General features: G+C 38.3%; 1 protein-coding gene across 2 annotated transcripts in view; it reads right to left on the bottom strand.

The window, feature by feature from the left end:
• Positions 1-18,198, bottom strand: part of KDM1B (lysine demethylase 1B) — a 29,781-nt gene that overhangs the window by 11,359 nt on the left and 224 nt on the right. For both annotated transcript variants that reach the window (XM_062569916.1, XM_062569915.1), the window contains exons 2-15: positions 18,097-18,162; positions 15,294-15,396; positions 14,504-14,628; positions 12,603-12,692; positions 11,642-11,753; positions 10,719-10,835; positions 9,720-9,758; positions 8,427-8,631; positions 7,101-7,285; positions 6,051-6,227; positions 5,122-5,196; positions 3,750-3,887; positions 2,140-2,311; positions 977-1,104 (exon numbers count right to left, since the gene is read on the bottom strand). In XM_062569916.1, the coding sequence (XP_062425900.1) occupies positions 977-1,104; positions 2,140-2,311; positions 3,750-3,887; positions 5,122-5,196; positions 6,051-6,227; positions 7,101-7,285; positions 8,427-8,631; positions 9,720-9,758; positions 10,719-10,835; positions 11,642-11,753; positions 12,603-12,692; positions 14,504-14,628; positions 15,294-15,396; positions 18,097-18,131 (1,701 nt within the window). In that variant the 5' untranslated portion in view covers positions 18,132-18,162. The remainder of the gene's footprint in view (positions 1-976; positions 1,105-2,139; positions 2,312-3,749; positions 3,888-5,121; positions 5,197-6,050; positions 6,228-7,100; positions 7,286-8,426; positions 8,632-9,719; positions 9,759-10,718; positions 10,836-11,641; positions 11,754-12,602; positions 12,693-14,503; positions 14,629-15,293; positions 15,397-18,096; positions 18,163-18,198) is intronic.

The following is an 18,198-nucleotide window of genomic DNA, read 5'->3' on the forward strand; positions in this document are numbered from 1 at the left end:
TACATCCCCCAGCCCACCACAAAACTCAGTTAGTACAACAGTGGTATTTGCACAAAGCAATCACATCTTGGCAGTCAAAAGATCTCAGACTGCTATTCAAATGCTACTTTCTATCACTGCAGATGCATTTACCCTATAGTTTTAATTTTTAAGTTGAAGGTAAAGATAGATTTTAAAATCCTTCTTATTACCCCTTGGGTATTCATGAGGTGCAAAAGCTTAACAGATCAGAATATTTCACATTGACTGAGCTGATACAGCCCTGTCTACAGATTTTTGTTACGTTCTTATATGCTTCTCAGTTCAGATCATATTTGTGCATCTGCACATATCAATCATTTCACTACTGCAATATATTTGTCCCTAGGCATCTTTAACCCAAGGAACAGGATTGAGTGAATAACACACTGCAAACAACAAACTTTGTTATTTCCTGAACCTGCCTGGAATCAAAATTAAAAGTGAAGTCATGAGGAAAGCCAAGTATTACATAGTCAACAGAATACCTAGAAGTAGTGAACTGGGGCCCACCGTCATGCTGTTGGAACACTTCAGAAGTTAAATGCATTTATTCTCAAGATACCTAGCAAGGTAGAGAAATACCTCAGTTTTTAAACACAGGACTGAGAAGCAGAAGTCACACACAATATCTGAGGAAGATCAATTCTCCTGTGAATCCTACCGCCCAGAATCTGCAGAATGCCCTTTTCCACTGCACCAGCTACTCTCAACTTTTTAGTTAAAAAAGGATCTCAGTGGAAACATGTCAAGAAATCCCACTAGGTTGCCTAAGGAGGTGTTGGAATCCATGTCACTGGTTGTTTTTGAAGAAAAGGTCAGGGATACAGGAACAGTTTAGAGATCACTTATTTTCCCTTGGTGCCATGGGATAGATCATATGACTTCTCAAGGTCACTTCCAACCCTATTTTCTATGAAGCTCCACTATTTCACAGCATAGGTGTCATAAAACTCACCTGAGAGAGATTGGTGCCACAGGCATACTCCAAATTACTGAGATGGAACTGTAGTACTTTTTCTTCCAGCTCACTGAACTGGATACCAGACTCCTGAATAAAGGCTTTATAGATCTCTTGTATTTTCTCTGTACAAGAACATGTTTAAAATAAGAATGTAGTGAGATTCATCACAATTCCTATCCCATCACAATGCTCTTCTGTGGATCATAAGATTTTCAAGCTTATTACCAATATCTAAGCACTAAGATCTTTTTCTTCTCATAGAAAAACTACAAGATTTCTCTGGTGATAAAACTCAACTTCCTTGTTTAAACATAGGTTTCCTTAGTAAAATCCTTTTCTTCAGAAAGGAAACACGTACCTTCAGGAAAAAAATGGTAAAAAATGATTTATAAAAAAAAAAAAAAGAGGACAACAGCATGGTTGGGATAGCCAACTATGAGGCAGGAGATAAAATAATTGTTTACCTTCCATCAATATATACAGTTGATGATATTTCAGTGAAGACATCCTTCTCAAAATAACAGAGAATCATTATAAATAAATCCTGTTTAATTTTTACAAAACTGAAAGAGCTGAGAAATTAGATCCAAAGTTCACTGATGAACTTAAGGATTTACTAACTTAGTCTTCTTAATACCTGTGCTGAAAAAGATTTGGGAGGTAATCATTTCTGAGCAAGATTATATTTTCCTGTAGAATATACTGGCATGCTTTAAGTGTGATGGAGGAGACCACTTTTGCCAGCAGAAGGCTTTGATCAAGCTTAGACAGATTAATCAAAAAGAATAGAGTTATGGCCAGCTGTGGCATGCTTCATCGATTTAGAAGCAAGTCTTTTGATCTGCTATTGTCACTGTTTATACTGAAAAAAGCTGAATTATGAAAACAAGATACTACATCAGAAGTAAGACATTTTCATAAAAGCCTTCAAATTAGACTTCCTTAAAAGTTACATGTGACATTTTGGTCCAGGTGTATATGACGACCAAGCTCCCTTTGTCATTAATACAGCCAGGTTTTCACTGTTGGATTTAAGCCACATGTAGCACCATACACTGCTGAAATCATATGAGGTAAAAGGCAAGTTAACATAAAACTCAATTCCAATGATTATGAACACAGCTACCTGTTCACTGTTAAAAATATATCTTGCTTACCACCAAGAGGGACGTCATGATGTTGGGTTTTATCTTTTCTCCACTCAGAGACAACGTCCAGGATGGCATTGAAATGAAAGTCCATGCGTTTATCAATAGTGGGATCTGTTATCCTTCCGCCTTCCTGGATCAAGTCACATCTCTCCCCTAATTTGTGCATTTTAATGCCAAGCTTAAGAGAAAGATATTTGATTCCTTTTTAAGCATGGAAAAACTAGAAGTTTTTCAGTTATTTAAAGTCAGGTGAATCCCTCAGACTTAAGCAACATCACTTAAAAATATCCAAGACTTTAAATAATGTCAAATTGACTGATTTTCATCCTCTTAAAAACTGGAGTACCAAAGTCCCTTTCCCTTCTATCTCTCAGTTCTCCACAAATTCTGTTTTCTCCACTCTTCTATCCTTTCCTATATTGAGGATTTCCTGAAACCTCATCTCCAACTTTCCTATCGAGCCAGGGACTAGTACATAGATATTGGGTCTGGTAATCAAATGTGACGAATCAATATAATCTTCATTTACACCTTACCCATATTTTCTAGTTGTCAATAATATCAGTTATTTTGTACAACTTTCTGATGACTGATGCCCAAACAGTTCCCTGCAATTCAGAAATTGTCAGTTATTGCCAATTTCCTTAAGCAAGCAAAGAAATGATTTGGAACTAAACCTAGTATCTTGCTCTGCTTGTTCAACTCATATGAAATGCACAAAAAACTAAATAAGAATAAAAGCTTTTAAATATTCTACAGAGTCAGTCTGGAGAAAATAGCAAAAATGTAGCACTAACTTCTTCCTAGTGCCTTGTTACTTAGAGCATACTCCAATGTTTTTCTCATATCCTCACATATCTCTAGGCTGCTGCTCACCACTGCAGATCTCTTCTCAAGATACAGCTGTACTTTGAATGAAAGATGACATCAATGACCACATAGGGATGGGCTCCCAATGTGTATTCAGAAGTCATTGCTCCTCACCTCATAACTAAAACATGATTTAAAAAAAAAAAAACAACATTTTTATTCTTCATGACACTACAGAGCGCTAAACAGTTAACACTACATACCTCTCCGAGCAAACTCCTTACTCAAGTTTCACTTGGAGAAATTCAGCTTCCTGCCCAAAAGTCTAATGCATTGCATTTTGCAATGGTAGTAGCTATATTTTAACTGTAATTTATGTAGAGCTAAACTAAAAATAGAGGCCAGAAAAGGCAAGTCCATTATAAAACTATGTATTGAGACAGCATAACAATAGCCTCCCACAGTATAGCCATTTTCAACTCCAAGGATCTGCCTATACTAGAATCCTCAGGCTGCCAAGGACCTGTTACATCACTGTCTCCAGAAAAGGGCAAAAACATGGTTTCTTCTGGTTCTGAAGTTGGAGTTGCATTATTTTGCTTTACAAAATGTCCCTGAAACCATTCTACAGCCTTTCTCTGTTCACAGCTGTTACCAAAGATATGATAACAACATGAAGTTTACTTACAACTGGGTTTTAATCATGTCGTAAATAAGGACTCCCACCCTTATCCACCCACCCAAGCCTGGCTTTTAATGACAACTTTTTCACCAATAATAATGCATGACCACGGCAGGGAACCCACTTGCTCACACATTAGTGCCATTGGGTTGTTGACACATCCATTGACGATTTGTGCACCTCTTCCAACCGTGACTCCTTTGAATGTCTTATCATCCCACACTCGGCCACCAATTCTGTCTTTAGCTTCCAGGACAATGACCTAGGACACAAACACAGCTCAGTTAATTGTAAAATTTGATTATTCTAAACATGTATTTTCAACTCCAGAGAGAAGGGGAAAAAATTAAGAAAAAAAAAACCAAGTAATCCATCAATGCTAACAATCTTAACGTTTTATTTTTGGTTTATGAATGTAGTTCCTCCCTTTCATTTCTGAATTTAAATTGTCTTTTAGCGATTACCCTTTGAGACTTACACAAATAATATAACTTAAAGAGCAACCCTGATTTTTTAAAAAGCTAAAGACACATCATTTATGAAATCTCAAAACTGGAGATTAAGGCATGCTACAGGCTATTAAGCACAATGATCCAAGTGCAACTTCCATCTGAGGAAGTCAGTGAACCTTTTGGAGGAGTTTACTCCTGGGATATTCCAAAAATACCCCTTTCTCATACATGTCCACCATTCTTGCATACCTCCTTCATCATCTACTTCTGGCTGTAGTCAGACACAGGATACTGGACTGGATGGACTTTTTGTCTGACTTAATAAAAACGAGTAACCATATTATCTTTTTAGAGAAAGATGTTCAATCTCCCAAAACAGCAGAAAGCAATGATTAAAAAGTGTATAATAAATTAACTGTAAATTTAACGTATAAAAAATATTCTACCAGTTGATATTTACATATTTTACTTTAGAAGAGCTTCCAACAGGACATGATGTACAAGAAAAAAAGCATTTCCTTAATCACCAGCCCCACAAATATTTACATGTATAAGGAGTCCCATAGATTTTCATAATACTCCAGTGGCTATAATTATGTCAAAATGTAAACATTGTGGGGTCAAATTGGCAATGACAAATAGGAAGTGGAAGGGAAATGTGTTCAATTTTAGATATGCTTGTTTTTATTTATTTATTATATAATCTGTTTCTTAAAGTGTGGAAAGCAAAGATAATTTCCTCTTATTTAAATAGCCATCCTAGTCTAGAGTCCCGTAATTTGGATGTGAATATCCATGTCTCTGCTACCTCCAACAGAAGTCTACATAACATATTCATTGCTTGCTTTGTTGAACTTAAAGCCAGTGTTTAGTTGTATTTAAACAGTGGATTTACTCGATAAAACCCCAGAATTTAGAAATTAATTAGGATGCTGTACACACAGATACTCATAACAGGATTGTTTTTTTCTTCATTTTGATGAAGAACTCTTTCAAAGTAGGAGTCAGGTTTTTTTTTTAATTATGCATTCTAAAGTATCTTACCTTAATTCCAAAGTTGTGCAGTTGTCGGGCTGCTGCTAATCCTGCTGCCCCAGCTCCAACAATAATGACAGATTTCTAATAATAAATAAATAAATATTTATTTATTTAAATTAAAAGTTTGTGCTAAAAGAAAAAAAAAGATCATTCCACATATTTTTCTTGCTGAAGTTAAAATATCCACAAGTTTCAAAAGCTTAGTCTCTCTCGTCCTCTAAAGTAATGAAGAGGATAGCTGTAGCTTTGAGAATAGTTACATTTAAGCGCTTTAAAAGTAGATGTCTCTACTCATTCTATCTAAAAGAGGTTATCAAACAAGTAACACAATCTAGAGCATAGCACTTACCTTGTAATGACTTCAGTTACAAATGTAGTTGACCATTAAGAAACAGTTTATAAATTAAACACACATACAAATACACTTTCCATATATAAATCAACTTACTATTTCTAGATTTTCCATTACCAGAACATATTCATTTGATAACTTCCTGTGAGAGGTCATACAAATTGCTAGTCATAAATATGTACCCTTTAATCACTGTTCTTGCAAACCAGTATGGAATAGGAGCTTCTTCACCTATTGAAGCACAAGTGTATTACAGTGTTAAGCCATGAGAAGACCCTAACGTACTGCATTTTTTTTCATGCAGTTTCGTCTGTCTGAAAAGCTTATGGGAAGTACAGGGATTGGTTTCCACAGATTTCAGAGGGAACAAATATGTTGCGAGCAAGAGTCCATTGTCTAAAGTTTCAATAATCATTAAAGATAGATGAGAACTGTGTGAAAAACACATAATATGTCTGCTTTTAGATGCAATTCTGACAAGGTTTGAATGACAGATGATGAGCAAAAAATCCACAACCAAAAAATGATATGTGCCATTTTGTTTTATAGCACTAATAACATAGGGATTATTACAACTACTTACATTATGGTATTCTTTAGGAAGGAGATACTGGTCAGGACTGACCGATAAAATCCCTGTATTAATTAGCCCTTTCCTTGTCATAAAATAAAGTATCCTCTCCATTTCCTGTACACAGCGAATACGCACAAGCCCCCGAACAATGATATGATGAATACATTTTTGAGGAGTAAGAGCCTCCTGCAGAAGGGAAACAAAACAGGAAAGTGTTGGTAGTCTAATATTTTCATATGTGTACAATATATTTAACAGTAAGTCAAATGTTAAAGGTTAATTATGAATCATAAAAGTTTCTGAAAACATTTTAAAAGTTAGGCTTTTGAAAGTTTTTTTTTTGCCATCCATCTTTACAGAGTTTCTCTCTTCTAGCTTTCCTATATACAAAAAGCTAGATTACCACAGCAAAAAAACACTAGTATACAAAATACTCCTGCAAACTCCATGGGATGCTGTATTACTACAGCAATGCTATTGAAATTCATCAAATTAAAATGAATTCATTACAAAAATGAATCTAACTGCTAGTGATGTTCACAGGTGGTACTTCTGCAAAATTGAAATAAAAATAGGTCAAATATCCAAAACCTTTACACATTAATACAGACATTTGTATCTGCAAGCTTGCATGTGTGAAATTTCAGCAGGCTCTTGCTTTCACGTATATTAAGTACAAATAGAAGCAATTCTATTGAAGGCAATGTCATAGAGCTACCAGAAACAATCATTCACTATCCAACATTCACATGAAAAACAAACAACAAAAAAAAAACTAAAGCACCCACTAACATTAATTAGAAATGTTCAAACATCACTTTAATAGGTGGGAAGATGTAGTAAAGTTTTAATAATTTTAAAACTTTTGCATTGTACTACAAGAGAATCTCCCTGGTATTAAACAAATGTAAAGTTTTTTTATTATTATTCTCAGAGTGGATTTGCAAAAGGATGGTAGCAATTTTTGTGCGGTCCACTTCCTTTGCCCCCTTCCCCAGAAAAGCTCCCCACCCCAAAAAGTCCCTAATATTTGTGAACAAAACAATTAACATCTCTTACCTTGCAGTTTGTGTACCACAGAGCCAAAATCAAGTTTCTCAAAGCCAAATACATGGTAGGGTCTCGTGAATATTCTGGGAACTCATAGAGCTCATCCAGTTCCATGACATCTGGCCTCACACAAAGTGCTTTACCACATTCATTGGGCTGGTAAAAGGGCTGGAAGTATTTGTTCATTCCTGCAACTGAATAAAGACACAGGGAGAATTAGTCATGCTCTGTTGTTTCTTCCATGTCCCTCTAAGATGGCCCATTGACCTCACGTAGATAAACAAGCAATGAAGTATTAGACTCTCTAGCCACCTTTACAATGATTTCATTTCATTTATATTATTCTCCCCCTTCTACCCTCTAGGCTGTGCAGTACTAATTATTATCCTTCTACCTGATGTGTCCTGGCCCTATCAGAGCTTACCTTTTGTAAGAAAAACAGTATGTCCCCTCAGGTACCCTGGCAAGTCTAACAAGGGACAACAGCCAAACTCAAATCTGAGGACCAGCACTGCTGTTGCACACGGTACAGGCTCATGCAGTCCTCTGAATCCCTTTCATCTTCAACTCCCAACACTGCCCAGAGTGGCTAGAAACTAAAAGTAATCATCTTCCGTATGCAATACTGGTAGCAATAGCTCTGTGCAATGCAGCTAGTTTTCTTCCTGTTTGTTAAGCAGACAGCTATCTATTGAATAGATAAGCAGATTTCTTGTCAGCACCTAAGGAGAACAAAACCTGCTAGGATATGGAAACTAAACTTTCCTCAAAGCACTCTCTGAGAGCTAGAATTGAAGTATATCAATGAGCATGAGCACAGAAATCTCAAATTACTGTTTTTCCTACCTGGCCTGTTCTGCAGATCAGTGGAAGATTTGCACTCCCAGGCTATCAATATTAAAGCTGTCATTAGCAAAGAGTTAAACTAAAAAGAATCTGAGTGCCTTAGGGACTAGTCCTCTCTCCAAAGCCCCTAAGATCCACAATATCAAAACTAGCAAAATCATAATTTTTAATAAATCTTCATTTCCTTAGAATGCAAACAACTTTTAAGTACCCAAATATTAATTTTCCATTTCTATCAACAAATGAGAGGTGGAAATCAAAAAGCCTTTGCAGTCTGTGGTTACACCTAAAGGAAATTCCATGAGACATGTATTACATTTAGTTTACAGGCAAGTAAATTATAATGCAGAAGTCACACAGAGTGTGTATTAGTATTGAGAAAAGAACCAGTGTTTCTGAGTCAGGAGCATGGTGTGCCTTAGAAACTCAGCTACAAGACAAAATTTACCACACCTATTTAAGCAACAGAGCCCTGCAGACGGCCCTTACCAGTCAAATTAGGCACGCTCTTTAAGTGCTCTAACTTCACAATGTTGGATTCACCAGGTAATCGATTAGTGCTGGTACAGGATGGACTCATGCCCACGCAGTCTGGATAATATGCAGCTAGAAAGGGAGCTGCCACACTGTCTTTCAGCAAAGGAGGGAGTATGAGCATGGAGTACCACCAATGGTCTGAAACTTCAGCCACTCTCTGGCCAAGCGGAGAAGTAAAGGAAAGAGGGGAGAAGAGAACATGTCAGTACTTGGAAAACGTTGGAAAATGAACCAATTCCCCCCTCCCTCCAAAACTCAGACCAAAAAGCACTAGAAGTACCAGTCTCAGAACTGCAAGTCATAAAGACATTTTCTCTCCCTCTTTCCCCTTCCTCAGCCTGACACAGAAAATTGTAACATTAACCTGCTCCTCAGAAATGGAGCTGAAATTTCATAAACTCCACACCCTTGTGGAAAGCAAACAGACAAGATATGCCATAACAAGAAATGCCTTATGAGGCCCTTGATAAAGTGTTTACAGTTGTTTATGCATCCAGAAATCTGAACTTAGAAAAGTCCAAACTAACTGATGAATTTTGCTTAGATTCCACTATCCCCATCAAAAACCTTCTAAAGCCCTAGCAAACACTAATGATTCAGCCTTGATTTACAAATCAAAAACGCATTAAGGAAACTAAAACACAAAGCTTCCACAAGAGTCAACAATAATTCACTTGAACATGTTTCCTGGAATAGAGGTACTTCAGGTACACTTGCCAGCACTGGCTTATTGATCAGACAAAATCTGAAATGCAGGGTTTCATTGTTATAAAACCATTGCAACACCAAAGTATAGCAAGTATAGTTTTGTGTTACAACGGAGAAGAGAGAGAAAACATGCTCTGATGTTCTTGCGCAGCTTCAGAAAGAGATGACTAACTTTAACTAGGATAGAAACCACCTGAAAGACCTGGAAATTTGGGGAATGGATTTTTATTTGACAGTTGACAATTGAATACTGTCTTGCCTGCTGAAAAGCACAGAATTAGGAGTAAGCCTTGAATCACAGAAAGACACCAAGAACCCCCAGAAAACTATTTTTTATAGGAAGCAAAGAGAGGAAAAAGAACAGAAAGTAGAAGGCAGCCCTAGGCTCTGTTGCAAATAGGGTCTGACAGCTTCCTGAGCAAAATGCTTAAATATCACCATAATTAGTCAAACGACTAAGAAAAGGAAAGACACATGCCACGCTTTAAGGTTGCTTTTATACTCTAGGACAAACGAGGAGGAACAACTACTACTCACCAAGTCCTCGGGCATAGAACACTGGTCCGAGCCCTCAGTCTGAAAAAGTGAATTATGTCAGTACTATTCTTAAGCTATAGAAAAAAAATAATTAAATATTTATTCTATGCAAACAAAAAATGTGTTATTGTTAGCTTTGTGTAGCACAGATGATTACTCTAAGTAAAAACAAATAATAAAAGGAGAAACGCATAGTTAAAAACACAGCATACAATAAAGCCAAAACACTCCAGCAAATGTTTCTCATTTATTAAACAGTCTCTACTGATCTATCTACTCAAACATTAAAATACACATCCTGTTCCAAATGATGTAGTGAAACACTGAAAGAAAAAAAAAAAAAAAAAAAAAAAGAGCGGAATTTTATAGAGAAATTCTGGAAAGATGCCACATTTTCCAGAAAGATTCTTCCAGCCTTGACTAAAAATAAATGAGATTTTTTTTTTTAGGAGAATCTTTATCACAGAATTTCAAGGTGAAATGTTTAACCCTTCCACTTTTCATATGGGTAGCATTTTCATCTCATGTTTCTTATTATATAGATTCTATGGCAGTATAAGGACTCTCTGAAATTTTAGGAGTTATCTTCTTGCCAAAGCCAAAAACATTCATTTTAAGCCCCAAGACAAACTTGTTAATAAAAGCTTATAGAACTTTTAAAATGTTTTCCTCAATAATAAACTATGCTGAGCAAAATAAAACATTTTAGTGTAGGTTTATTTTGTACATACTGGTATCTTTCAACAGTTTCAAAATTAATGATTTTACAACTGACTGTGCAGACAAACAGTATTCAGGATACTTCTGTTTTGACATTTTCACTCAGAAACAAAGAGTCCAAACAGCTTGTAGGACTTTAACCATGCAATTCTCCAGGCCATCAGAACTTGTTTTGACAATAAAAATATTAAGAAGCAAAACAAAAAGAAATCTCAATGTCTGCAAACAAGAAAATCAACTTGCAGTTAGTTTCAATATGAGCAAAAAGGTCTGGGTTACCTTAGTAGAACTGTTCAGCTTCATACCACATCTGTACGTTTTTGCTATTTGTGGTGTCAGCTGGATTTCCTTTGTCAGCTGACGCCATTTACCACATTCCGGCTTTGTGCACTGTACCTACAAGTTAAAAAACAAACTTGTTTTTGCTTGTCACGGTCTGATCATAGATAAGGTTAATGAAGCATGCTAACCAATAAAAAAGAAGCTAAATGTAAGGGAAGCATCAAATACATGTTAAATACAATTGTAAATCAGTTCCTGTGTAATCCACATGTCATGAGCAAGGCATATGGTGTTCGTAAATTTTGTGCCAATCTCCAATAAGAGTAAATTTCACCTCAGAACCTAACTCCAAAATTAATTCTACACTCGATAACTACTGTCTTTAATGGGCTTTGCAAGCATTATTTCAAAATGGCATTGTTCACCACTAAAAGTATATTTCCTGCCATTCCAGTCTTTCCTTTTCTTCTACTCCCTTTACCCTGAAAATACAAAATCTATTTTTGGGGTATCTTAATGCACTCACACTTTCCTTTAGGCATGCTCCCTTTTCCCCACCACGCCTTACTCTATCTGAATGCTGCACATCCGAGCTGCTGCTTCACTGAGAAACACGAGAAGGTTGTCCTCTCTTTGGGATTCGGAGAAGATCTCCAGCAACAGAGAAGCTGACCAGAATTATTATCTTGAGCCTTTCCCCCATGCTCTAATGCCAGAACGCCCCTGCGAAAATTCAGCTGACCTGCTACCTAATTACAGTATTACAGAAAGAGTAAAACCTTTCAGAGCAAGGAAGAAGGAAAAGATGGAAAGGATGGAACAGAATAAGGTAATTTAAATACCAAAACAAAACTGTATACTTTCTCAAACTACCATCGCACTGAAATACACCCTAACCCACAAATCACTCTCTGTCTTACCCAGTAAGGAAGCTGTTGATCAGCCATGAAGGCTTTTGGACTGGGCTCACTTTTACCATTACTCGTCCAAATCCTTTTCCAGGCAGTATATTTCTCATAACCATCTTTATGGCTAAGAAGACAGAGAAAAAGAGAACAGCAAGCAGTTAGAAAACTGAATGATCTAGTTCATTTTAAGCAACAGCTGTTATTCTAAAATTGAACATTTTATATAAGGACAGAGAAATGAGACTGAAAATAAGTCCTATATTTTTCCTAATTAAAAAAAAAGGGGGGGGGGGGAGACAGTCTCTTACGACTTTATCACCATCTTAGTGATAGTGATAGAGAGCATCCTGGCCACTATGGCCTCTTGATAACGAGCACCACATTTGAGTATCTAAGGTCCAGGCTGCGCACATGAGCACCTAAAATAATCTTAACAGAGCTGGACTCAACTCCCACTCACATGGAAAGCACTTTGGAGCCTAGAGCACTCTGTGAGCCTGACCAGTGTCTTCACAGTCACTGAACTGCAAGAGTTAATCACAAAAAATTAGTCATCTGCTCACTGATTTGTTTATATAAAGATGCAAGCTCTCCTGAACTCCTATTGTAAAGTGAAAATGCTGCATGAAGGAAATAGATTTATTTAAATTATTCTTATTAATTAAAATTCTATGATATTGCTTTAAAGAAGAGGAAAGCTTTAGAATAACCAGACAGACAGAAGAGCCTGCTTAAAAGCAACTGTTTTGTTTGTGCTACCATGTATAAACTGATTGCTAGTCCATACAACACCTGCAGTTTTCCCAGCAGCATCTAAGCCCCATTTCAAATAAAGCAAGCCAGAAGACAATCCTTTGTGCTTGCATGTGTGTGCATGTATATATAAATTATATGTATGACATTTCAATGGTTGTGACATCTGCCAAATTTTTAATAAGCACTGAAAAGGCACAAGCTTAATTAGCAAATCTACCTTCGGTAATAGTGGTCAAAACATTCATTGCAGAAGTGTTCCCCACAGGAAAGATGATACCATCTAGATGTATACCCATTTTTAGCACATCTGTAACACAAGAGACATAGAAATAGCATTATGATACATTTCAAAAACCTTCCTGTTGACCATAGTACCTTCTAAAATGTGAAGAAAATGCAAAGGACAGGACAGGGCCTTACATTATATTCATGAAGCTTGCCTCGCACAAGGCACTAGTCATACAAATAATAATGAATGAGAGGATCGTTTCAGTGGTCTCAAAGATTTCCAAATGGAGTAACGCCAGATACAGAGGAGACAAAACGCACACGACATGCCGTTACGTAGCTCGTCTGGAGTCCCGTAACAGTCAGCTGAGCCCATCTTTATCGCCCTTTAAGCGGGCAGTTCCTGAATGTGAAATGTGCTGCTTTTACATGCTCTGACACACTAAGCATTTTCCAGATGTACAGGAATGCAAAGTTTTTCTCTATAGGAACTTATAGTTCTCCTTAATTTCTTCCATTTTGTTTCCAGTATTAGTGTAGGGTGGGAGAGATCATTTAAATGAGTCTTTTTCCTGTCTCTGACCAATCGATTCATAAATCATTACAACACCTATTCCCCAGGACAACTGACAGAACTATAATCGCAAATCTGAACACAAAACGGATGTTGTCTATTTTTTCGCATGACTAAACTGGTGGCAACTTTAACCCAATGAGACAAAGTCCTGAGTAAATAGTTGCACATTTATTCCCCTCAGAAAGAAATATACATTTGCAATGATTATACTCATCAGACAAAGCAATCAGTCCAGCATTCTTCATTCAGAGATAAACTCAATGAAATGTTTCTCCAGAGATAAATGTGTGAGTGGTAAAAAGCAGTGAGCTAAGCTGCTAGCTGAAGCAGCTAGCCATGAAAGGATCTCATCTCAAATAATATCAAAAGTATGTATTTTTAAGAAAATCATAATATTAAAACAAGAATTTGAAAAGATGAATATGCAATGTCCATCATTTTCTAAAGTTAAAAAAAAAAAAAAAAAAAAAAAGTAACATTACTGACACCAGTTTATCAGGTGCTCATTTACCACAAGTCTCTTCTGATAGCCAGAACAGTTGCCTTCCTATGACAATATCACTAGTGCAATGAAATCATGATGCCAAAGAACAATTCACATATAAAATAATCTAGTGCTCCATTTCATTGTCTTATAATTGCAAAATAAGAAAAAAGAAAGGAGAAGTTTGTCTTAAGTGACGAGGGAGGGAACAACGCCATATAAATGCAGTCTGCCTACTGCATAATGAGGTCAAACACGCTGTTTGTTGTGGATAGATCCTCTCCCTACCATCAGGCATTCAGTATCTCCAGGTCCCAAATGCCAAAGTACCTGAATAAGGTGCACAAAGTTATGAGCTATTTGAGACAAAGTGGTCAGTTAAATACCATTGTCTTCCAAGACCTAAAATTTCAAGCTCAGAATCTCACCTAGGATTGTAAAGCATTTCAACAAAGAATTTCTGCAGTAAATGATGGTTTCATTTTCCATGTTAACAGCAAGTTTAGCTTCCTCTGATTTCACAAAAATGCTCTCAGGTTACACAGAAGTAAGGTGTGTGCCAAAAGACGGCATAAATAACCTAAATAAGCTTATCCTAAAGAAATTCTATATCACAAATAGCAACCTTCACATAAAGAAGTTACCAGGAAAAGGAATAATTTGCACCACTTTCCTGGCATCTTAAGCCTGCAAAGAGACATTTAATATCTTTCAGTTCTCCCTGCACACTTATATTCTGATAAAACTTTCTATTAAAAATTCTAAACCTCAAATGTAAGTTTAGGAAAGTCCATGAAAAATACAGATGTGCAAATAAAAAGAAGCAAACCTTTCAGCTGCACTGGCAAAGCAAACAGGACATGTTGCAGTGCATCCAGCTTTTTCACACTTCCTATACTTCTTCTCCGATGCTTCGTCATCATCATCTGCTGCTTCAGCTGCCTTCTTCTTTACCTAATAAAGAATAGCTGAAATCTGGCCACAAATGCATTTGCTACACTGTAGCTTTCAAAATGTTCTGTAGTTGGTGGCACAGCTTCAAGTAGTTAAAATGATACAAATTAAACCCTTCCAATCCATTGTGAAATAGCTGCAGCATGAAACAACTATCAAGGTAGGTCAGTTTTTACCCCCACCCCCCACCCTCCCAAAAAAAGGAAATATCATTTAAAGCTAAAAATGTCTTGCCTTATAATTTCTTTAGTAGCATCAATCAGAATAAGTAAAGCTTCTAGTTTAAATTGTATTTTAAACTACATCACATGTGAATGAGTCAAGCTCCATGCACTTATTCTCTCTCTCTCTCCCCTTTAGAAAAAGAAAACCTCTTCTACTCTGGGTACTCTGTATTACATTGTTTTCAGCCTCTGTCTAGATAGGCCAGTGGCCTTTTTTGGCTAGATCATATTTGGAATACATCCAGTATAGGTTACACTAAATACTTGTCTTTTCAAAATATTGTTCATAAATAAGATACTTATTCAAAGAATTAACTAATTATTCCCCTCTTTGCATAACTACTCTATGAGCCAAAAGCTCAACATTGAAGTTCTCTCTTTTTTAAAAGTTAACAAAAAATACAAAAGTACAGAACTCTATTTTTAACTTATTATAAATACCTGTCTTCCAGAACTCCTCAAAGGTAGGTTGTCTGGAGACTGGTCCGAAGAACATGCCTTTTTTTTTGTTCGTACCCGTCCAGTTGACATTGTATTGTTAGGTCTGCAAAAAAAGATAAGCAGTAGTTAATAATAATTGGTTGACTTTGCAGAGCTGTTTAATTACCTAGGCAGTTCAGCCACTCTCATAATACTGCTTTTGTCAGAGTTACCTAGATAAGAATCTGTTTAGCTTGACTATTAATCTAAGAGAAAAATGAGAATGCAGCATTTACAGGGAGAAGAACAATAATATGATTTTAAACTAAACTCAGAGTTAAGATTAGATCCTTGAGTACATCTTGACTGGCTGTCCCAGATCACCATACGCTGGATTTCAGTAATCTGATTTGCATTACATGAAGACCTGGACTAGAATTACCATTAGCAAAGAAAATAAGCATCAGCTCATGGAAGCTTTGAAATACCACTCTTAGTAACACTCCTCCTGCTAACTACTGATTTATTGGTAGCAGGAGATCTGCAGCATAAAGCACCTTTCCAAGCCACGTACTGAAGAGAGATTTAATTCACCTGGTGGTGAACAACCAGCTCCAAGACCTGGACCCCCTCTGATGACAGTACCTCAGAATTTAGCATTTAAACAACTGTGGTTGCAGTGCAATTACAGGCAATCAGAATATTGCAAACTTAGTTATTTAACATACTGTAACCATAGAAAAGTTTTGTGCCACAGGATAGCTCTATCATTCTAAGTCACTGGAAACACGGAAAAGACCACGGTTTATCATGGAAGCTGGAAAGCACGGAGTGTGAGAAAGCACGCCACAGAAATACAAAAGTACATTTAAAATACTATTATCAAAGGCATTCTTTTTGCAGGGAATAAAATACCATTAAAGAGAGCCTAAAGGAAGAATTAAATTCGAAAGCACTCCCCCACACAGAAAGGAAGTGGAGAGAAAACCCAGCCATGTACTAGTTCACTGATCTGGGCTTATACTACAGGACTCAGTCATGAACACGACCTTCTTGTGGCAGCAATCAGTTCTGAATTTCTACATCTGAGACTTTCCAAGTCTCTCTCACGCTACTGGGCTGCGTCTTCCTTGTCCAAGCCGACAGCAGCAGACACACTAGCAGGAGCAACTTTGGTGGCTTTGCTGAAGGCGAAAGTAATAGGAAGAGAGAATGACGTTTTTGCAAAGTTTCAGATGAAGCTGATGTGACACAAGTTAACCGGGGCTTTATTCCCCTCTTCTCTCAAGAGAGAAGAAACGGATTTTGGAGGGGAAGGGAAAAATCACAACATGTTATCCACATAAGTGAGAAGAGAAAGGAGCTCAGACAAGTGAATACAAAAATTGACTTCCTTTCTTTGTATGCAAAAACAATTATAGCCTAATTGGGGGTTGGGGGAAGTGAATTAAATTGATCTTTATTACCCAAAATTCCCAACATCACTGCACCATAGATTACCACTGTACATAGGTGGACGAGTTTGGAGAGAAGGGAAAGGAAAACCAGACAGTTTCATTTACAGGAGATTTCCTTAAACTGCTGCGTAGCGCCGCAGGAAACGGTGATTTTTTTCCCCTGCAGCCTTCGGTCTGGACCAGAGGCACAACACTGTATCTCTTTGTGGCGTTTTATTTCCTACCACCAGATAACCGGTCCTAAACACGGTTGCCTTTGCAGCGGGAGCCCGGGACGGCGCTACCTTAGCGCCGAGCCGGGTGCCGAGGAGCAGGCGGCCAGGTGACCCCCACCCGGGTGGGCGCAGCCTGCAGCCGCCGCGAGCCCACCGGCCCGAGAGGGCACGGGGCTGCGTGGCCGCTCATCGCTCGCGGGGCGCCAGGGGAGCTGCCGCTCGCCGCAAAGTTCACCAAAAATACCGAGGATTCTTTCTGTTTCGATGGGCAGAGGCCGTTCTTATGGAATCACAGACATATTTTTGCTATAAAAAGTATTGGGGGAGGGAGGGAGAGAGAGAGAGAAAGAAAGAGCAGCTTATATGCATAACTGTCAGGAGGGCCCTGATTTCCAGCTGTACACAACTTTGTCCCCATTTCCCCTCCAAAAAACAAACAGAAACCCCAAACCCACAGCTTTTTAAACAAGCAAACACTGCTTACTTTACTAAGCTTTATATGACTCTGCATCCTATAAATACAATCTTTCTGGCTGAGAAAATAAGCTCTTTAAAAGAGGGGGGAGAGAGAGAGAGAGAGACATAACACAGTGCGTCACATTCTGTAACATTTCATCCGCTTGTAATGCACGGCCTATATGAGAACACATTATGGGGTCTACACGTACAGGTGACAGCAAGTTTGTCTTAAAAGGAAAAAGAAAAAAAAATATAAAAAAAAGAACGAGAAAACACGCACGCAGGGGAAACAAGAGGAGCTTGATAAACAAGAGTGCGTGGGACCCAGAAGTGCGCACACCTTTGAAACTCACCCTTGAGCAAAAGCAAAAAAAAAAAAAAAAACGCCGGAGTCAGCACAGCCTCACAGCGCCCCCTCCCCGAAACAGGCAGCCGGGGGGGGGGGTCCCTGACCATATTCCCATTCCCGTGATAGCCCGCGGCTGGGGAGGGAGACACGCGTGGGGGTGCCCTGGGGGTGTCTCGTGGGTCTCACGTGGGAGTGCTCCAGGGGATGGTGCCCCGGGGCGGAGTGTCCCGCGGGGGGGGGGGCCCAAAGGGGGAACTCGCGTGGGGAGATCTCGCGTGGGGTGTCCCGGGGGGGGGGGCGGCGGCAGAGGGGAGCTGGTGCCTCAGGCGCCGCCCGGCGCTCACCTCGGGCAAGCTGAGTCAGGGGCCGGAGACCACATCCACGCGTGTCCGCGCCGCCTCCTGCTAGAGCTGCAGCGGGGGAGAAGAGGGAAGGGGTGGAGAAGG

The sequence above is a fragment of the Rhea pennata genome, chromosome 2 (assembly GCF_028389875.1).
Source record: "Rhea pennata isolate bPtePen1 chromosome 2, bPtePen1.pri, whole genome shotgun sequence".
Classification (NCBI taxonomy): Eukaryota; Metazoa; Chordata; class Aves; order Rheiformes; family Rheidae; genus Rhea; species Rhea pennata.